This window comes from Gopherus evgoodei, chromosome 6 (assembly GCF_007399415.2).
Source record: "Gopherus evgoodei ecotype Sinaloan lineage chromosome 6, rGopEvg1_v1.p, whole genome shotgun sequence".
NCBI lineage: Eukaryota > Metazoa > Chordata > Testudines > Testudinidae > Gopherus > Gopherus evgoodei.
In genome coordinates this window covers 40,845,856-40,868,600 of record NC_044327.1, presented here as the reverse complement: position 1 = coordinate 40,868,600, position 22,745 = coordinate 40,845,856, and the positions used below count along the sequence as shown (strand labels likewise).

At 41.4% G+C, this 22,745-nt stretch overlaps 1 protein-coding gene across 2 annotated transcripts in view; it reads right to left on the bottom strand.

Moving 5' to 3' along the window:
- The window catches only part of APBA1 (amyloid beta precursor protein binding family A member 1), a 151,853-nt gene that overhangs the window by 42,050 nt on the left and 87,058 nt on the right, over positions 1-22,745 (bottom strand). For both annotated transcript variants that reach the window (XM_030567372.1, XM_030567373.1), the window contains exon 2: positions 12,415-13,622. In XM_030567372.1, coding sequence (XP_030423232.1) covers positions 12,415-13,569 — 1,155 coding nt within the window. In that variant the 5' untranslated portion in view covers positions 13,570-13,622. The remainder of the gene's footprint in view (positions 1-12,414; positions 13,623-22,745) is intronic.

Here is a 22,745-nt window from a genome sequence, read left to right as displayed (position 1 = left end):
CAATTCACCTTTCAGTGTGACCCGTTGTAGTCTCCTCTTTAACCAGTTCCTTATCCACCTTTCAATTTTCATATTGATCTCCATCTTTTCCAATTTAGCTAATAATTCCCCATGTGGAACCTTATCAAATGCCTTACTGAAATCGAGGTAGATTAGATCCACTGCATTTCCTTTGTATAAAAAGTCTGTTACCTTCTCAAAGAAGGAGATCAGGCTGGTTTGGCACGATCTACCTTTTGTAAAACCATGTTGTATTTTGTCCCAATTACCATTGGCCTCAATGTCCTTGACTACTTTTTCCTTCAAATTTTTTTCCAAGACCTTACATACTACAGATGTCAAAGTGACAGGCCTGTAGTTGCCCGGATCACTTTTTTCCCCTATCTTAAAGATAGAAACTATGTTAGCAATTCTCCAGTTGGACTCTGCAGAGGAACTTGAATTGATTCCCTTTGCCTCCAAATGAGACGAAACTTGTTTTCCAGAACTATGTTTTGAAAAGGTAGTTCTTACACAAGCAGTAGGTACTTACGACATTTCTTCTTTTCAAATTAGCCTTAAGAACAACTCAAGGGTACTCATGCAGATCCTAGGCTACAAGGTCTAATCTCTTCTCTCTCTCTCTCTCTCACACACACACACACACAAACTCCTAATATCATTAATTCAAATCATATACACACACCCAATATGAGGACAGAATTAGAGGTCCTACCAAATATTGTGGTATAAAAATCAGCTTCTGCTAGTTTCCCCTCACAGGTGATCAATAAAGTACCATGAACCACTAACTAAACACACTCCTTTATTAAGATCTTCACTAGGTAGGGATGGGATGGTATTTACCAAAGGCAGTATTTACCAGGTCAAATCATGGTTTTCACCATTCCGTGAAAATCTAGCTAGTCCCAGTTTAAAGGCATTTTCTATTTTAAAAAATGTTTAATTAATGCACACCACATTACACTTAGTTTTAGTTATATATTCAAATTGTGGTTACATAAAGCAGTAGATTCATAGATTTTATTTGAACAACCCTAAATTGAAGTAAAACTGCAGTGGGTGTAATACTTATATATGAAATTATAATACTTAACACTGGAATGTTTGTGTACATTTTGGTTGGATATTTTCGCAAAGTTGTTATACATGTCATGATTAATTTCAGTTTTTAATATTATATAAACAAAATTCAAACATCCGATTGTATAAAAATGACAATAATTCATTGTAGACTTGAAGCATTAAACAATCAGAAGCAAGCAGAGTTGCAGACAATTAGTCCAGGTCCATTTGCCTATGCAGAAGACCAACTTTGATGTAGTGGATAGACCAAGCCTATTCCACAGTTCTGAATGGATATAACCAAAGTTTGAAAAGATTCATTCTATGCTAATTTGCTGGACATGGATGCAATTAATTTCCCCCATTTCCCAGTTTTAACTGGGTTTAAAGATGGTATTTACCAGCACCCTGTCCTAAATTAGTTTCTCCCAGAAAACTGCCAACTCTGCTGCTAGGTAAGCCAGAAATCCTTGACTTCACATCCAATAGATCTTGCTCCAGAAAGTTGATTGTACAGTACGAACTTTTAATTTATTTATTTTTGTTTTGTTTTGCTTTTATTTTTGAGTTAAAAGTGTGGACTAAGAAGTGGGAGACAGAGATTAAGAACAGGTGCAGAGTCTTTGTAAAAATGGACACCAAGAGCTGTGGAAGATACTTGAGCCTTCAGGCTGAAGTACTCTCGGCTATGCAACTCTGCTACCACGGTTTGAGGTGGGGAAGTTTTCCCTGCCCAAGAAAGCTCCCCAACATTCAGACAAGTGACATGGGGAGAGAGTAATATAGTTAAGAGTCATACACTAAGTCAGCAAATGCAAAAGTTACAGTTCCACTAGCAATTTAAACCCAGCTGTGTTGTTTTTCCATTCCTGTTTTTCTAATTGAACATTACTATTTCTGTTTTTATATGTGTTAAAATAACATAACAGGTGTGCAATGCTGTCAAGCTAACAATGATGCCAGTAGGAGTTTTGTGTGAGCAAATAATGTAGGATTGAGTCTTAAAACAAAAACAAACAAATGAAACAAAGTCACTTAGAGCATATTAAGCACTGAATGTTGTCCCCAAAATAGTTCTTTAAAATGCTGTCAAGGTAAGCTCAATTAAAAATAAATAAATAAGCCTAGTCGTTAGTGTATCATCCACATTTAGGAATTCAGACATTTTAAAATTTTTTGCATTGTTGCTCCAGTAGTTATCAGCATACAAATACGTATGGGTGAACGCATATTATACTACGCATATCTAAGTAGTATTGGAAGTATTCCTCTATTAAAGACCATATAAATGCCTTCTATTTGGAATGTTTGCATTCTTGCTGTAAGATTTTTTTTTCTATGATGATGACTGCAGTCTGACTGGAAACACTAAAGCAATTTATTAGTAGATTGGACTACATGCAATATACAGCTTGCTATACTGTATGCAACGTTAGCTATCCCAAAACAGCTCCTGTATAGAGAGGTAAAGGCAAGTTTAGTCTAGGAGGGACTCGTACATATTTGGCTTATTTAGCATCACAAAGGACAAGGTACAATGCACAATACGGAGTGCAGCTTACAATATATAGGTAGCTCATATGCTAGGACAAAAAAAGAGAGATTCAATAAGAAATAGCAGGAAGGGCAGTTTGCTCAGTTTCTTCCAAGTGATATCATTTATAGCATAACATTTTAAAAGAATGTGTGCTAGAACTGCTCTTATAATCTTTAAAGTAGTTGAGAAGTCTGAACCAAACTCTGGCGAGTCAAACTATATGTTATCTACACTCATCTATTGTATCAACGTTAATGTTCATTACAATTGTGAATAGCTGTATAAAAGGGAGTAATAGGAAAAAAAATAGCAGCATTCCCACTTCTCTTCCTTCCTTTTCCACCTACCTGTCTTCTACGATATTCAGCCTGGTACATCCAGAAATTCTCCATTTAAGCTTTTGGTGTTGTCCAGCTATAACTAAAGCATCCTCCACTTACAACCTGAGAATAAGCTAGTGCTTCACTGTTATTTTGTGCTTGGATTTAATAATGAAACTGGTAATAGGAGATGCGACAGCACTGCATTGTGTCATACCTATCCAGCTTAACCTGCTAGGTAACTGAATATCCCGTAAAGACATAGATCAGGAATACTAAAGCTTCTTTTGTCACAGCGAACTGCTCTTGTTTTAGAAAAGTAGTGTTGTATATCCATTCTTAGCAGCAGTATATCTAGAGATTGCATAAACAGCTTGTTGGCACTGTCACACACAGGTTTGGGGGGTAGGGGATCCACAAATATTTGATCAAAGCAAAATTCAGTAGTGCCAGGTCTCAGCTTGCATTTTCTTCGCACTTATGGTTTTTGGATTAGGCCTTTGAATCTCTAAAAAAAACTCACTCAGGGCTGGTCCATAGTACGGGGGAGGGAAATTGATCTTAGATACGCAACTTCAGCTACGTGAATAACGTAGCTGAAGTCGAATATCTAAGATCGGATTACTCACCCATCCACACCGCGCGGGATCCATGTTCGCGGCTCTCCCTGTCGATTCCGGAACTCCGTTGGGGTTGATGGAGTTCCGGAATCAATATAAGCGCGCTCAGGGATCAATATATCGCGTCTAGATTAGACGCGATATATCGATCCCCAAGCAATCGATTTTAACCCGCCGATACGGCGGGTAGTCTGGACGTAGCCTCTCTTCTGCCATATTGCCTACGAGCAGTAAATTAGTAATTTTTCTCTCTCACCCCAACACCCTGAACAGAACACTAAAAATATGTATCAGAGGGGTAACCATATGACCTTATTATTGTAACCCTGGTCCTTCCTCAACCTCTGGAAGAACTTTGGGGCAGGAACTTTTCCTCTTATTTGTTCTGTAAAGCACCTAGTACAGTTGAGTGCTATACAAAAAATAAATAGGGTACCAACAGCAATATTAACTCCGTTGTGCTGTGCATCCTGTAACATTTTACAATATACATTTTGTGTCAAATCATTGGGCGCTGTCGTAACTTAAAAATAATGTTGATTTTACAGTGAGAAAAGTGTAGTTTTTCACTTCTCTTTTCACTAACATAAAACAGCTGAAGAGATTTTGCGTGAACTTTCCCAAAACAAGAAGAATCCCTTTTGGGCAAACAGTAATCATATAAATCATGAAAATTTCAGTCCAAAATATGAACACTTTGGAAAGTTACAAGTATGTGGAATACGAGGATTAATATGGAAAATGGTAATCAGAGACATCAGCTCCCCTTCTTCCCCCAATACAGTCAGAACAGTTCAGTCTAATACTGTGATCTGGGCAAATGTGAGTCTCTTTGCTGATACTGCCAACAAGGGGTCAGTTAATCTCCACTGTGATTTGTAGCCTGCCCATTAAAAACTACACTAAAACCATTAATTAAATATCACACAGAACAGGATACAGCTGTTAGATGGTGAAAACTTCCTATCAGGACTGGATTGGAGACTGAAACCTATAGGTGAAAAGTTCCTTATTCCATCACTCATCCACAGCATGCATTTTAGATGGTTTTGTTTTACTATGTTAAGGTAACGATATTGTTAAAAGACAGCTAAAACAACAACACTAACATACATATTCACGTGTATTGAGCTGTATAATTTACTTATATATGTTGCAAGTTTCTCCAGGAAATAATTTATCATCCAATAAATCCAACCCAGGATATTACAAGAAAGGTCCCTTGACTCCAGCTCCAAGTGCATACCTCTTCGGAAATCTTCAGAGATAATTACATTGGCTGTTTACATTCATTAAATCCCCAAACCATGTTAATACATTATTACTGAATTTTAAACAGTCATACATCAGGAAATGCAAGGTTTGAGCCTATTCAGCAATGGTCGCTCTGGCCCCTTGTGGAGAAGTACTCTTGTATTACAATGCATGTTGTAGATTTTTATACCTACATAAATACTGTCTTTGGGGCAGGCAACGTGTACTCTGTGTGTACTCTGTACATTTATAGTATTGCATTTTAAATATCAGTAACAATAATAAAATAAGTGACAAAGAGTCCTGTGGCTCCTTACAGACTAACAGAAGTATTGGAGCATGAGCTTTCGTGGATGAATACTCACTTCGTCTGACACATGTGGTGGAAATTGCCAGAGGCAGGTATAAATATGCAGGCAAGAATCAGTCTAGAGATAATGAGGTTAGTTCAATCAGGGAGGATGAGGCCCTCCTCTAGCAGTTGAGGTGTGAACACAGAGGGAGGAGGAACTGCTTTTGTAGTTGGCAAGCCATTCACAGTCTTTGTTTAATCCTGAGCTGATGGTGTCAAATTTGCAAATGAACTGAAGTTCAGCAGTTTCTCTTTGGAGTCTGGTCCTAAAGTTTTTTTGCTGCAGGATGGCTACCTTTAAATTTGCTATTGTGTGTCCAGGGAGATTGAAGTGTTCTCCTACAGGTTTTTGTATATTGCAATAGGAACACAGGATTCTTGCTTGCATATTTATAACTGCCTCTGGAAATTTCCACCACATGCATCTGACGAAGTGGGTATTCACCCAGGAAAGCTTACAATCCAATACTTCTGTTAGTCTATAAGGTGCCACAGGACTCTTTGTTGCTTTTTACAGATCCAGACTAACACAGCTACCCCCTGATAGTTGGTAATAAAATAGTACAGTATGTGCTATATGGCTAAGTTACGGCAGGCACAGGAATCAGCATTCTGTGTTTCCTGACTTTCATCCGTTTGAATTTTTATTCATATTTTTGCATTAAGAGTATTTTGCATTTAACTTTGTTTTAAAAACAATAATGGAAAAGGAAAGAAAAAAGGCATCTATGCCTATCTGAATGTTCACATAATGGCTGCATTTTCAAAGATACACACGGCTTGATGCACTCTCAATGACTCCTCTCCCAGGTGCTAAGGAGCAGGCACATAGGATTAGACATTAAAACAAAGATATAGGACAAACCAAATTTTCAGAAATCTGGCCTTGCTGAAAACTGCCCATAACAACCTATCAAATAAGTGCAACTGCCTGCACAGAACACTCCTAAAAACTAATAGCACAAACACATTTGCAGGTATAATTTTGACTAGAATTTTGAGAATAGCCCCAGTAAGTTTGGTGGAAATAATCACAATGAAATAAATGTAGCTGCACCTGTCGCTGCAGATGCTCCCTACGCAGAACTTTCTCTACTGATTTCAAAAGGACAGGGGCGGATTATTCAATGGGCCTGGGGCCCTGGCCAATTGAGGGGCTCTGGAAAAATGTGCACCGCAGCAGAAATCCACTATGGGGTGGTGGAAGGCTGCAGTCCTGGTAAGAGCTGCGGGGCGAGCAGGGGAAGCCCCAACGCCCTGACCCCAGTCCTTCCAGAAGCCCCAGCGTCCGGACCCCCCCGCTGCAGCCCTGGGACTGGAGATCTTGCATCCTGTCACAGTCTCAGGGCTGGAGGAGCTCTCACTCCTCGCTGTGGCCCCAGGGCCATGGCAGGGGGATAGAACTTCTCCAGTCTTGGGGCCACAGTGCGGGAAGAGGGAGTAGAAAGGAGCGAATGGAGGGCAAGATTGTGGGGTGGGGGGCAGGACCATGGGATAAACAGGGGCAAGGCAATGGGGGAAGGGGCAGAATGGGGTGGGACAGTAGGTGGAAGGGGTGGGGCAGGTCTACAATTCTGTCACTGGGGCCCCCCAACTTGCTCTGTCCCAGGAGACCTTAATCCGCCTCGGAAGAGGAGTTCTTGTGCAGAGTACTACGACAACACCGCATGCACAGGTTCCACTCGTTCACATCTATAAGGTTTTCTTTGCAACCCACAAAGGCTAGAAACTTCCCTTTAAAAATTATATCTCAGATTCTACAGAATCTGTGTCTGTTCAGCAAACCAAATAAATACAATTAGAGGGTCAGATCTGGCCAGTGGACTGGGTACTTCACACCAAAGACTGGCATTGCAGAATTCCTGGAAACTGGCTCAATACTTGCTCTCTCTCATTATGTGAGATTTTCTGTAACCTGAGTTTAACTTGTATTTGAATTTCAACTGCAGCACATCATGTGTCAACCTAAAGCAATTACTTCAGTTCTTGTCCATGTCTTCAGAAGACTTTCTTCATAACTGTAAGCATCACAGGCAGTGCTCTAGCTTACAGTGTAGAAAAATCACTCACAGTTGCCTTTATCTTTCCATAAATTTAAAAACTGAATAAAAACACAAAAATGATTCACATTATAAACTGAATCAAATATTCACCATAATTGAACTATCCTGATCTGTTTTAGGGAGTGTTTGTCTTCCAACACTATAATTGATAAACATCTCCCTTCTCCTATATGGCTGATAAATCAGCATAAAGCTTTCTGCCTTTGCAATTAAAATGTTCATTATTACTGGGCTTGCTGTATAATTTTAAGACTTCATAATATCTAGAGGCTGCCCACTGAAGTCTTGACTTCTCATATCGGTTCCAAAAAGCAGTTTTAAAGACTTTGCTTAGAAAAGAAAGCACTAACAATATCACATCAATATAGTCACTTTTCCTTCTTTCTTTTAAAGTTCAGCCAGTACCTGAAACGTGCTTAAATTATTTAAAACAGACTTCTCTATTTCCTCATTATTAATAGATTACTCCTGCTGTGGAAAAACTGAAACATTTTCATCTCTGTGACACTGCTCCAGTGTCGGCATTACCAGAACTAACAAAAACCAGCGACACAGAAATTTACGTTTTAAACAAAATGTCTATGACCCAGAAGCAGACAGACAGAAACACTGCAGCTCAGCTCCTTTGTACCTGAAAGGTTTGTCTTCAACGGCTGGACTGGTTTTGTGAAACAGAATCTATCCACCTGTGTAATTTATCATTATACGAAAACCAATATTAATTTCAGAGTAGTCCTCACTGTCTGAACATGGCATGCAAAGGAAAAGGTCTCATGAATGCAGACTTTGGACATCAGTGATTGAGAAGTCTGAGAAACTGAAGATATGGAATCACCACAGTCAAAAATGCTTCAATGTTAACAATACTTGGGTTACTGATCTATGGTGCACTGTGGATGTGTGACTCAGTTGGAAGAGAGCAATCCCCTCTAAATGGGAGGGCCTCAGTCTGACACTAATCATTGTTTCTTACCTCCAGTGACAAGAGGCAGAGAGGGAAGCATGCTCCTTTTCTCTGGCCAAGAGGAGACAGAGGTGCTCTTCTGGAAGGAAACAGCCTGCCAACTTGCATGTGCCAACCTTCTGCAGCAGGATCCAGTAAACCCACTCCCCCTCAACTGAGGACCTTGTTACTATTTTGGATTTTAAGATGTGCTATGGGGCCTTCCACACAAATGACACACTAGAGAGTGTTTTGCTGGATTTTAAAATCTCTCACATGCAAGATCACAGCCTTCTACTCTTCAAATGGTCCACGTTTGCCCTCTGAGATCCATGCACTGAGGGGACCCTTGAGACATAGTTGTCCCCCATTATTGTGCAGGGGAGTAGGGTCTGTGTGACACTTCCCTTACCATATCCAGCTAGGGGAGTCCCTACCAACTTGGCTCCATTGGAGAGACACTGCCAGAGAACTCTGGGATAGAATGGGTCTGTAGATGTCCATAGCCAGCACACAGGCCTCTGCACAGATGGCCCTGGCATCCTACCAATCTACCAGGACTGAGGCAGTACTCACTGCTCACCCTCACCCCTCTGATATATACATGTAAGAGTCTTCATGGGGGAATGCAGGTGGAGGTTTCCACCTGTAGAGTCCCCTGCCACGGGTTTTACTGCAGAAGGGGATGATCTGCACTTACAAGATGAGGCATTCTGAGCAAGAAACCTAACTCTACTGCTTTACAGTTTTCTCCTTGAAGTGTCTCAGTTACTTGATATCACAGCTGCAGTGACTGTGCAGGCTCAAGAAGAAAAGAAAAGAGTAGAAAAGAAGGCATTTAGAGAGCTCTGTCTAACAATCAGATATGGTTGTACTGTACGTTCTGACGAAATTTCAGGGTTTCTGCTAATAGAAGCAAGAAAGATACTGAAATTGCCAAACACAGAAGCACTGATACGAGAGAAATCCTAATGCATGTCTTTTGAGCTCCAAAAACAAAGGTGGGTGTGCTGTTCTAACTGCCTGATTTGCACCTGAAAATCCAAGGCCTGGAACTGCACCAGAAGTTGGACATTCAGAAGTGCAGATCGACTTGTGTGCGCATGTGTGTGAGAGAAAATTTAGCTCATTGTACTTAAATTTAATGGAGACAAATTCTGGGCCCACATGCTGTGAAAGCACACTGCAGTTAATGGGATTTCACAGGGTGTACATCAGCACACAGTTTGGCTCACTCCATTTTAAGTGGAAATTTGGGTATTTCATTCATTTTTTTTATTCACTGCTTGTAAGTATACATTTTAAGTTTCAAACAAAAAAATCTTTTTCCTCCTCTCTACATCACATGACCATAACAGCTAGTTATTGTAGAGTTGCTCATAAGAGCTGGACTGCTGGCATTTTTATTCTGTTTTTCAAACATAACGTTAAGCATTTGTTTTGGGAAAAATACGTATGAATGAATGGAATTTGCTACCAGATTTAACCCTGAGTATCCTGAAGAAAGGCACACACATCCATAAGTGGTCCTTCCCTCAAGCGTCTCCTCTATCCCCCTACTAGCTGCTTATCCTTTCCATTACCCCAGATGATCTCCATCCCTCTTCCCAACTACTGGCTAGTTAACCCCCCCTTTAAGTACCCCAATGTGAGCCAATGTCTTATCCCTACTGCTGAACCCTTCTACTTTATCCTCTACAAAGCATCCAATCTCAACACTATCATCCAAATGCTCAACACTACAGGGTGACATTTACTTTCCCTTGCCCCAAAAAAAAAGACAAGAGCAAAATCTGCTACATTTAATACCGTCACCTGCAGATCATTCTGCTGTCTCTGTGGCTTTATCACCGCTCAGAAAACTGCTTGCTAAGTGACACAAGTCTACTATTCTAATCCTAAAGTTTGGTCACTATTTGGTTAATAGCACAAAATGATTGCAAACATTTTCCAAAAAAGAGTAATTTTGGAAATGAAAGCTGACTTCTAAAGGAGCTGAGAAGGAAAATAGATCATTTGTAGTACACACCTGAAAAGAACATAACATAATAAGGGCCTGATTTGCTGGAGTGCTGACCTTGGAAAGAGTTGTGAGATTTTCAGAACTTCTGAAAATCAGTCTAAGTAAAATAAAACCTCCATTAATCAAATCCCCTCTTAGCTGAAAACCACAGTTACAAATGAAATTGAGTTACATCTTTGAAATGCATCACTTATCTAGAAAAGCCCCTAATTTTTCCAAAATCTTTTTTGTCTGGGAAAAAATCCTACGTTCTATAAATAGGGTTTTACAGGATTTTTATTTTAAGAATTGATCCCTTGTGATCACTTAGTGAAGGCAATCCCATTTTGTTCAGCAAGCTACTAAGCAGTTCAATGCACCCTCTGTTAAAGAAGATGGATTTACTCAGACTTCTGTGTGTGCCAAGTGATATCTGAGTGAAGCATCACAAACAATGCAAGAAGCAGCAACCATTGTTACTGAAAAAAAATCCAACCCACATTCTCTTCTCTTCAAGTGGGATGTAGGTCTATCAGTCTGCAACAGACCTTCTACATTGCTAGTTTGAGTCACGCTTTCTGCTTCTCAGAATTTAGGCTGCCTGCAAGCGTATCAACATCCAGTTGTCATATGAGCTTTGGCTACTATCAGCATCATTTATTATTTGTATTACAGCAGCACCAAAAGACACCAATTAGGAACAGGACCACATTGTGCTAGGTGCTGTACAAACACAAAGCAAAAGATAGTCCCTGCCCAAAAAAGCTCACAGTCTAATGCACTGTAATATCAGTTACAAATAAGGACCAAGGGAAATACCTGCTTTCATCACTATACAAGCACATCATATTAGGATCCACAAGTGCAACATACATGGTCCAGTTCTGCAAAGTGTTGAGGATCCTCGTGAGAAACACAGTCTAAGGGAGCATAGCAAACTCAGCACCTATTAGGAAGAACTCAGCTCCTTTCAGGATCCCTTCAACCTAATGTGCTTGAGGCCAACATCAGTATTTTAGGATAGTGAACCTGAAGCCACTAGGAAAAACAAGGAGTATTTTGTGTGACTGCTGTCATGGCAGAAAGAAAACACAAAGATTCTGTTGCCCAAAAGCTGTAATGAGATGATGTGTGGACTAATGTGGCATATATTTGGATGATGAGAGAGAAATAATCATGATTTTTTGGAGGATTTAAAAACTTATGTCATAAAAAATAAACTAGTGTTTTACAACACATGCTAAAATGAGTCACCTTAGCTTTATGTATCTGGATAAAACATTTCTAGTGTCATATGCCCATTGATGTACAATGACACACTCTATAAAGTATTACAGGCTTGATTTTAAGAGGTGCTGAGCAGCCACCGCTCCCAATGCACTGTTCCTTTTAAGAAACAGATACATAGATATAAGAGTTTCCAGTGACTGTATGTAGAATCCATACATAGAAAGCTAGAAAACACTTGTAAGACCAGGATGTTAACATGGAATTATATTTATTTTAGGCATTAGTTGCCAAATCCTGTTTCTACCTTTCCTTAAGCAAGTAGTTCCACTGCAGGCAATGAGACCAAAAGCAGGAATAAGATTACCAGTATTTGACTCTATATTGGGATAATACAAATTAATTATTGCAATTAATCTTCTTTGTTACACAGGATTGGCATTGTGTGATGTGACATGATTCAGCTCGCAATTCGCATACAAGTTAAAAGTTCCTGGATTTCTGATGCCCTTTAACATCTAGTTTATACATGAGGGTGATTCAATTTTACAATTAAACTAATAGTGTTGTAAATTTGCACTTTCTTGTAGCTGGCAAGCCTATAACTGATGGAAGCCTGCAGAACCTGATAGCCCGAGATAAACTGAATGGTAGCCATTCTAACCAATCAGTTAGTCAACGAATGTTGGAAAAATGTAATATTACTTGTTTCTGAAAGACAGCAATCAAACCTTTTGTGGCAAATGCATCTCTGGTGTAACTCTACTGACATCTGTGGTGTTTCACGAAGGGTTAACATGGCCCATCAATAATACGTAGGTCCACTACTTATGCATCCTTTAGAACACAGAATTAAAATAGGTAAAGCTTTAAATATTTAACAGGAACAGAATGAGCCATACAAGCATAGTATACTTTACCATGAGTGTGAGAGTGCATGCATGTGCGCATGTACACGAGAGAGACACAGACACGTGTATGTTACCTATTCCTTTACTTGTAGCAAGTAAGCCATAGCTTCGTATACTTACATCTCCATCCAGTGGCCTCTGATCATCACAATCCCTGGTTGGGCTGATGTCCTGTCTCATCACCCAGATGGGTTCTTTTGGTTCATCTGGGGTGTAAGGAGAACGAATGGTCCTTGTCTTCACTTCCTCAATAGCCTCTTTAATATCTTTAATAGCCAGAGATATTGCATCCCTTTTCTCCTTGCTGTATCTCTGCACTGACTCTCCTGAGTTGACCGTGGGCCTGGAGCCAGCTGGGAGCTGACCATTGCTCTCGAGAGTCCCACTACTGAGAGTATGGTCACATTCCAAGTTCTGCTCTGCCTCTGGCATATCTTCAGCAGCCTTGTCCAGGCTCTGAGAACTCATGCTCTGTTTGACCTCAGCCACAATTTGATCAATATCTTCCTCTTGTTCATAACTATCCATTCTTGGATAGGGAGCAAATTCTGCCTCCTTCTCAGGGCTGTCAGACTCTCCATCGGACCGTTCATCATAGTGGTGAAGGCGGGCACCCAGAGCTTCCTTGCGATAGTTGTCAGCTTCCTCTCTCTCCTGCTCATAGAGTCGTAGTCCCTCCCTGGCATCCAGGTCAGGTGTATCTCCTATCTCCTCGTACACATGCTCCTGCAGTCCATAGTCGGCGTAGGGCTCAGCATACTGTTCATCCTCCCCTCGGTGGAAGAGCCCGTGAGTGTAGACATACCCCGAGTAGGCGGCATTCATGGCTTCCTCATGTTCAATGGAGTGAAAGTGTAAGTGGTTAGGTAGAGTTCGGGTCTGAATGGCCTCAGCATGCTCGGCCTCGGCATTTTCTGTGTACTCTTCAGACTCAGGCCTATACTGCACTGCGTAGGCGCTCTCATCCTCATTTTCCTGAACTCTGTCTGTGTAATAGCCATCCTCTGCTGTGGCTATGACATCCCCTTCAGCAGTATCAGTGTGATTGTGGAAGCCACTCTCTGTACTGGCTGACCGAGCAAGCATCCCCTCCTCCTCCTGCCCAGACTGTCCTTCTTGGCTGCCATTGGCATGTCTCGGGTAATGGGCGGCATACTGCTGCTGCTCCTCCTCCACCTCAGAGTGATCCAGGTCAGCCTCCACTGACTCGTTCACCTCTCCGTTTGCTGGCTCGTCATTCACCTTCCCCTCAGATGGTCCCTCCAAATGGTTCATGGCCAGGTCTGGAATGTAGGACACTTATTCTATTGACATTTTGTCTACTGAGGCTGGAAAGAAAAAAAGAAAAGAAAGTTGATTATTAAGTACCATAGTGATTACAAAGTCATGTGATTTGATAAATACTGTTGTGGCAACAAAAGGCATCTCTTCTTCCCCTGCAGACACATACATGGCCTTCTTGGCTCCAGAGTCAGTGGAAAGTAATCATGCAGAGGATTTACACCAGCATCATACACCTGAACTGTGGTTCATGACCCCAGGGAAACTGTAGAATTTACATTTTTATAGATATATTCTATGGGAAAGAATTTAATCTCAGATACACCACTATAAAATTTTATTAATTCTAATTATTGCAATGGACTTACATTGGTGAAAGTCTGAAGTAGCTGAAACCAAAATCTGACCTTTCTAATGCAAAAATGAGAAGGTTTCTGTTTTTATTACTTATAGCACCTAAGCACAGATCTATCTTATGTGTTCTGTTAGACAAACAAATTCTATCATTCTTCAAAGAACAAGAGCCTGCACTCAGAGCTTAGCACACTGGCAGCAGAGGCGGCTCTAGACATTTTGCCGACTCAAGCACGGCAAGCAGGCTGCCTTCGCTTGGCGTGCTGGTGCCTGGAGCTGCCCCTGACTGGCAGCCAGCATGGTTGCCAGCTCTCCCAATATTGTGTCTCAATTTTATTTATTTATTTATTTATTTAAAGGGCTGCTAATGGTCTGCTGCTGTTCTGACAGCGAGGGGACAGGGAAGTACTGTAAATGTGTAGAATGTGGTTATCTGGACAATGACGGGACAGCAGGAGGGATATGGCAATGTGAAAGGCAGAAGAGAAAGAGAGGATGAACAGGGAAATGTGGGGAGGAGAAGCCCAGTGGAGAACAGCAAGAAGGCACAGAGGGAGGGAATCTAACAAGAAACTAAATATTATGGGGAGCAAGGAGGGAAAATATGAGGGGGCAGAAGAATGAAAAGAAAGGAAGGAAAAATGTGAGGGACATTTGAATCTATGGGGCAGATGGATGAAAGACGAGATTGAAGTGCAGGGGAAGAGGGCAGAAGGGTAAGAAAGAGCATCAGGGGAGAGAGAGGCATGAGAATGGTAGGGGAAGAGTATGAGGAGAAAAAGAATGACCATTTCCCCAACCCAGGGTTTAGAAAAGTTGCTTGTGATGATGCGAGCCAAGGCTCCGTAGCCCTAGGGTCACTTCCGGTTCATGTCAAGTTCCTAAAGCTCACGCTCCAGAGCTTCAGCCAATGGCCTTCAGGGGTCAAGAATAGATTCCTGCCCTCCCCCACCCCCAATGTATTCTGGGGTTTTTCGGTCTGCTTCCTCTGAAGCATCCGAGATGCACTTGACTGGAAATGGGACATTGGATGGGGTGGGCCAGTGCTTTGAGGTGGCACCAAGTATTTTCTCTCTCAGGTGCTGGCTGGCTGGTTCTTGCTCACATGCTCATGGTCTAACTTATCACCATATGTGAGGTTGGGAACCAATTTTCCCCAGGTCAGATTGACAGTGACCTTGGGTTTGGTTTTCTGTGTGCGCCTTTTTCTTCTGCATGGCATGTGGGTCACTTGCTGATGTTAATCTCATTTAATCAACTGCCTCTCATTGCAGAGGTCTTGGGCACTGGTGCACCTCAGTCCCTCCTATTCTCTCCCTGTGGTACAGAGCAGTCTTGTCTCATGTGGGCTGTAATAGTTCAGTCTAATTTTGGTTATCGGATTTAGTGTGCAGGTCCTTGGTGGTGGCTGACTGTGATATACAGGAGATCAGATCTGGTGGTCCCTTCTGGCCTGAAACTCTACGACACTATGAAAGGGGTAAGTGGGGTCCCCGTCCTGGTTGGGAATTAAGGGGCTTAAAACTCAGAAGGCAGACCAAAAGACAAAGCAATATTTTTCAACGTGATTCATGATTTATAAGCATTTTGTAGCTGACAATATTTCACCAGATGCTGGCCCCTGCCGCGAGCAGTCCGGCAGCATAAACGAGCCACAAAGCTGGCTTAGTTAACTCTCAAGGATTCCTGGCCCTATGCCAGCCCAGCCACCACTTCTCTGGCTTGGTGGCACTTTGGACAGTTCTTGTGGCCAGAGGGGAAACTGGAGCAGTTAACTTGTGCTAGCATACATAAGGCCCCCCAAACCAGTCCCAGAAATAGGAAAGGCATAAAGGGAGCATATCACCTTTGATCACCATTCTCTCTCCCTTGGGTCCTGTATCAAGCAGAGCCCAGTGAGTCAAACCAAATGGGGACTGTGGCAATGTAAACAACACAAGGATTCTGCTACACTGCAGTATTCTAGTCTCAGTGTATTTTCTAAAATAAGGAGTGGTCTTAATTAAATCCATAACCATGATGCCTGCCATATGAAGCCACACATCACATTTTCATTTCATTGATTTTTTTGTGACAAATAAATACAATCACATAACTCGAGAGGCCGGCAAATAAATAATATATAACTGTTCAGAGCGCAGAAAAACCAGGGGGGAGGCCAACAAGAATGTAGCCTAAGGGGGAAAGGTGCCCATTAACCAGAACATTTGTAATATGAAGGTACTATAAATTTATGTCAGATATCAGTCAAAATATTTCACACGCATACAATGTAGAACTTGTGCCAAATTTAGTGACGCTAGTGCATGTGTCTCAAAGTGGGAGCCGAAAAGATAAGGCACCCAAAAGAATTACTCATTTGAAAAAGAATCTTGTCCCTGATCTTCGGACAAATTTTCTACCACCAGAGTTTAAGCCAGTGTAAGGCCTGAGCAAATCTAGCATGTTGTCTTCGCCTCCAATGCATGTTACTTCTAATTTAAAGAATAAGTTTAATATTAAATTATAATATAATTGCTAACTACTTATTAAATAAAAATTTGTAAAGAAATCACTTGAAAAGTGGTTGAGCAGGTAGATATACCACATACAAAAATAACCCTATTTCTTCTAAAAGGATCTTAAACACAGCAAAAAAAAAAAAAAAAAAAAAAAAAAAAAAAAAAAAAAAAAGAAACAAGAAAAATACACCACACAAGACACTTTTTCAACAGAAATATTAGAAAATGCAGGAGTGTTAGTCAAAAGTATGTGGGCAAGAATCCTCCAGTCGCAAAGGAATGTATTTTCCATGTATGATTTCTATGACTCTAGGACAGAAAATCTGTAAAACACAGAAAATTAGATCCACATTAGTCAAGGAAACTTGAAATTGATAATGAACATCTTTCGGTCTTAACCACAGACACAAAATAACTCTAATGAAATTGCTTCGTGCTTTTGAAAATATCACCTCAAGTTTTAACCTAACTCTGCTCTTATTGAGTCAATGGCACACCCGTCACTTATTTCAACGGGAACAGAGTAAGGCCAACACTAAGTGCTTTGGAAAGCACCACCCTGAATCAGTAGATTTCAAAGTGCTTTAACCAGGGGCGGCTCCAGGCCCCAGCACGCCAAGCACATGCTTGGGGTGGCATGCCGCGGGGCAGGGCGCTCTGCTGGTCACCGGGAGGGCGGCAGGCAAGCAACCTTCGGTGGCATGCCTGCGGAGGGTCTGCTGGTCCCGTGGCTCCGGTGGACTTCCCGCAGGCGTGCCTGTGGAGGGTCCGCTAGTCCCGTGGCTTCGGTGGACTTCCCGCAGGCGTGCCTGTGGAGGGTCCGCTAGTCCCGTGGCTTCGGTGGAACCGCGGGACCAGCAGACCCTCCGCAGGCACACCTGCAGGAGGTCCACTGGAGCTTCGGGACCAGTGACCGGCAGAGCGCCCCCTGCGGCATGCCGCTGTGCTTGGGGCGGCGAAAGGTCTAGAGCTGGCTCTGGCTTTAACAAATGTGAGTAAACACAACTGGCTCCATTTTACAGATGGGGAAACAGAGATGCAGAGAAATTAGACGACCTGTTCAATGTCGCACAGAAAGTTAGTGGAATTATGACCCTTTTTCATCTACGCCTGTTTCAAGTAGAGTAGATCAAAGCTCACTAGGAAACTTTTAGTGTGCAGCAGAAGGATCTAGATGGACAGTTAGTGCATGGCAGACTAAAGCAAGGTAGACTTACTCTCAGTTTGCTGCACGCTAACTGTTGGCCTACACAGGACCTCAGACAATATCTAATAACTGACTTCCATTTTAAATGCACACAGTCCAAAAACAATTTCAATATTCTGGAGTACAGCAGACAGAATCACTGATAGGTGCAGCTGTAAGAAACAGCAATTATTTAAAAAATATCACTTGAAATGTTATAGGCCATTTTGAGGCCTCAAATTTTGCTTTTGTGAAATTGAGGTTTCTGAAGTGAAGCTTGTGAAACTGTTTTGATATGAAAATAGATCTCAAAATAAAATTTCATATGTTGACACTTTAAAAGCTTTCTATTTCACTCAAATATATGAATTTTTTTTGACTAAAAGTGATTTTTCACTTTGAAACAGTCCCATTTTCACTGAAAAACTCAAAATCCCTGTGACATTTATTGGTTTTGTTTGTTTTGTAAAATTATCTTGGTTTTCCGCAATTAAAAAGAAATATGGAACCCACAAATGTAAAGCTTTTTAAAATTTCATTGTGACTATTTCACAGGGTCTTACTGACAAAAACACTAGCTTGGGAGTAACATTTTCAAACACAAGTAAGTTACTTTGGAGCTCAAGCCCCACTGGCTTTCAATGTGACTTAGGCCTTGGCTACACTGGCGCTTTACAGCGCTGCACCTTTCTTGCTCAGGGGTGTGAAAAAAACACAACCCTGAGTGCAGCAAGTTACAGCGCTGTAAAGCGCCAGTGTAAACAGTGCCCCAGCGATGGGAGCGTGGCTCCCAGCGCTGTAAGCAAATCCCCACAGGGAGGTGGAGTACCTGCAGCGCTGGGAGAGCTCTCTCGCACATCAAAGCGTTGCCGCAGGAGCACTTCTGTGGCAGCACTGTACAGCTGCAAGTGTAGCCATACCCTTAGGCTTCTAAGACATTTAGACTCAGACTCAGACTTTAAGGTCAGAAGGGACCATTATGATCATCTAGTCTGATCTCCTGCACAATGCAGGCCACACAATCTCACTCATCCACTTCTATAACAAAAACTCCTAACCTATGTCTGAGTTACTGAAGTCCTCAAATTGTGGTTTGAAGACCTCAAGCTGCAGAGAATCCTCCAGCAAGTGACATGTGCCCCACTCTGCAGAGGAAGGCAAAAAACCTCCAGGGCCTCTGCCAATCTTCCCTGGAGGAAAATTCCTTCCCGACCCCAAATATGGCAATCAGCTAAACCCTGAGCACGTGGGCAAGACTCACCAGCCAGCACTCAGAAAAGAATTCTCTGTAGTAACTCAGATCCCAACCCATCTAGCATCCCATCACAGACCACTGGGCATACTTACCTGCTGATAATCAAAGATCAATTGCCAAATTAATTGCCAAAATTAGGCTATCCCATCATACCATCCCTTCCATAAACTTATCAAGCTTAGTCTTGAAGCCAGATATGTCTTTTGCCCCCATTACTCCCCTTGGAAAGCTGTTCCAGAACTTCACTCCTCTAATGATTAGAAACCTTCAAGTCTAAACTTCCTAGTGTCCAGTTTATATCCATTTGTTCTTGTGTTCAAATTGGTACTAAGCTTAAACAATTCCTCTCCCTCCCTAATATCAGGCCCTTTTGAAAATGTTACCCTAGGTCTTTAGCTCAGAACTTTATTCGAGCCAACACAGAAGAGTCACATTTGGTGGCTAGAGGGCACAGTGAATAATCAGATTTCTGGCACCAGCAACAAGTTTCTCCCCATGCTGATACAAGCCTTTCTGATTGTTCTCATCAGGTTCCCACAAGAAAAAAAACTTTGCCTCTAAACACCCACTTTAAGTGAAATGCCACAGTGTTGCAGGACGGAAGAGAAGAGAAGCAACAGAGGTCCCACGGCCCTGAAAATAAAGACATGCTACACTTCTGAAAAATGCAGCATTCTCACATTAATTACCCAGAGGAGCAGCTGTGCTCTAATAATCAGGCGCATATGGGAAAGTGCTTTCTAAGCACTCATAGCTCTGCACTCAAATCCTGATGGATGGATTTGTCTCCATAACAGAGAAATCAGAGTCTGATTGCTGGTGCAACTGGTTTCTCACTGAAGGTTAAGCTATGTTCTCAACTGTAAAATGAAAAAATTAACAAATAGATCTATCCATTTTTAAAGCATTTGTATGTTTCATAGAGAAATTGTGATAAAACTCCATTTTAGCTCTCTATTTTCTATTAAAGACTTTTAAAAACAAACAAAAAAAACATTGATACACTTAACACTAAAGGGTATGCTGTCATCTCAATGCAAGATAACGTCAATCAACATGCTAATGAGAGCAATTCATGCACCGAGGAGAGAACAGAACTCCAAATGTCCAGGTAAAAATAATCTTTCAATGCCTACATTTTAAATCCTTTCTTCCATCACACACCCAAACAAGTGGCACAGAAACATTTTGCTCTATACTAAACATGGCTTTCCTTAAATTCAGCATTACTTTTGTGAGAGCTCTCAGTTTCATATTTAAAACAGCCCTTTTTCACTCGTTTGAAGCTACACTGAATCTGCCCATACATCCTCCCTCTCATGAGGATAGGTACTGATTACATGGAATCAAGAATTTATTCACCCACTCCCATGTGCTCCCCCCCACTGTGAATGATGAAAAACTACCTGGATTCAGGGCACTGAGCTTTTGCATATTAAGAAGCTTGTTTCCATCACAGATATTCATATGCTTGTATTATTAAATGTTTTCATTTGTAGCACTGAAAACGTAATCATTCAATGGACCTATTTCTCAATGTGTTTTACAGGCAAAGGGGTTTAGTGCACTAACCTGGCTGAGTTTGTAGGTAAACAGAACTTTGGTATTTCTAAGATTAGCTCCTTTTAGTGCATATTTATCCATAACCATAAATCACACTATCCCAGGAAGGACCCAGGACTGGAAGAGCAGGGATGTTAGAACTCAGGAGCAAGGTAAGTTCACACAGATGCCGAGGGAATTTTGCAAAGCAGCTGCCTGCTCTCTGCTAGGTTCCAGCAGTGTTATCAGTCCTTCAGTTTTACATTGCATTATGCCTTTTTAGCACAATGGAAATTTTACTTATATAATTTGCTTTAAAAAACAAAACAAAACAAAACAGGAATGTAACTATTTAAAAGTATGTCCGTGTGTTTTATTACCTTTGGAGAACACAAAATATTTCTTTACCAGGCCTATTCCTTCAGTGGGCTTTTTTCTTCTTTCCCTTCCTTTTATAAAAGGGGGTTCCTTTGAATTTATCACCAAAATGAAGGTAATTCACTGGCTGAGAATTTTATGGTATCTGCAATGACTCCTTTGATGGAATTCTAATGAGTTTTTCCTCTACTACTGGGCAACCTCCTTCTGTTAACTCACTACCTATGTGGGAAACCTGATTGCTTTCTCCTTCTCTGTGACAAGTCAATAAGACAATAAACGGGATCACTTCCCAAAGATATCCAAGTAGCCCCCGTGGAAATACCCCATTCACTGAGTGTCAAAAATCGAGCAACCTAGAAACACATCCACCATAGTAATAATAATTCCATTTTAAAAACTTTAGTTTGAGAACATTGAGGCTGCACGGTTATGCACCTAAAGGTCAGAAAACAAGTAAAGTAAAGTAAAGTAAAGGTTGCACATGCAAAATTAAAGTTGCTGTGCATGTAAAGTTTTCCACAAGAGCTGGTGAGAGCCTGGAAAATGTTAAATCCAGAATATACATTTCTCTACATTGTGGAAAACCTTAAGCAGGGCACAAAGTCTTCTGTGCTAATCAGTCTTCTGCCTCAATGGCTCCCACTCCAAATCCCCTAGCTTCCCTCAGTTCCTGGGGCTCAATCTCCTCTTCTCGTTTTTTCATCAGCTTCTCTTCTGGAACTGAGCAGAAGCAGAGCTGAAACCATTCCCTCCCCACTGGGTCACTGTCATCAATTGCTGCAGAATGTAAGTTTCAATTGGAAAAATTAAAAAAAAAGAGTTACTGTGGACTTTGGCGCAATGAAAAATAAATGGGGAACGACAGGAAAAGGAGAAAGAGGGGTAGGAAAAGAGAAAACACACACTGAAAACAAGGCAGGTGGAGATGTACCAAGATCAGTTATAGGGAAGTAAAGAAGAAAAAGTGGAGTGGAGTCAGGAAAGGGAAGAAAAGGTGAAGAAAAGCAGAAGAGATGTAAGTTAAATTTTAAATACGTATTAAATAGAAAGTTAATTGACTGTTATAATTAAATGCATTAACACAAAAGTAATACAGAACTGTTTTATGCCGTAAAAATTGTGGAGGGCTTGCTAGCACCCTGACTATCAGGTTTAAACCATAAGCTAATAGGTAAATTATTCAAGTCCTGTGCAGGAGCCCTTTTTTTCCAAAGGTTGAGACAGTGAAATCTGGCCCTTTTGAAGTTTTGCCACTGACATCAACAGGGTCAGGATTTCACACAGAGGCTAAGGGTATGTCTACGCTACCCGCCAGATAGGCGGGCACCGATCGATCCAGTGGGAATCGATTTATCGCGTCTAGTCTAGTTATTGCGATTTATCGCGTCTAATCTAGACACGATAAATCAACTCCCAAGCCCTCTCACGTCGACTCCTGTACTCCAGCGCCGCGAGAGGTGCAAGTAGAGTCAACGGGGGAGTGCTAGCAGTCAACTCACCACAGTGAAGACACCACGATAAGTCGAACTAAGTACGTCGACTTTAGCCACGTTATTCATGTAGCTGAAGTTGCGTAACTTAGATCGATTCACCCCCCCCACCCCACCCCCAGTGTAGACCAGGGCTTAGTGACTCCTTGACTCAGACCATGTGCACCACAGACTTCCACAGCTGTTAACTTTACAAACATAGGAAAACCCCACTCAAAATGTAGTATGCACACATGGAGAGTGATTTTCACTAGTCATAACTGAAATCAAAACCAGTTTTCATCAGAGCACTTAAAGGTAGTACTTTTCAGTGAATGCTGTTTTCCTGCCAAATTTCAGCTTTTATCTACAGTAATTTGGGGCTGCAAAGCTATTTATAAGATTATGGAGAAAGTGCATTTTCTTCCACATACAGCCCACTCAAAAACAGATGACCCATTTTTGCTCAAAACTTTCTGAGA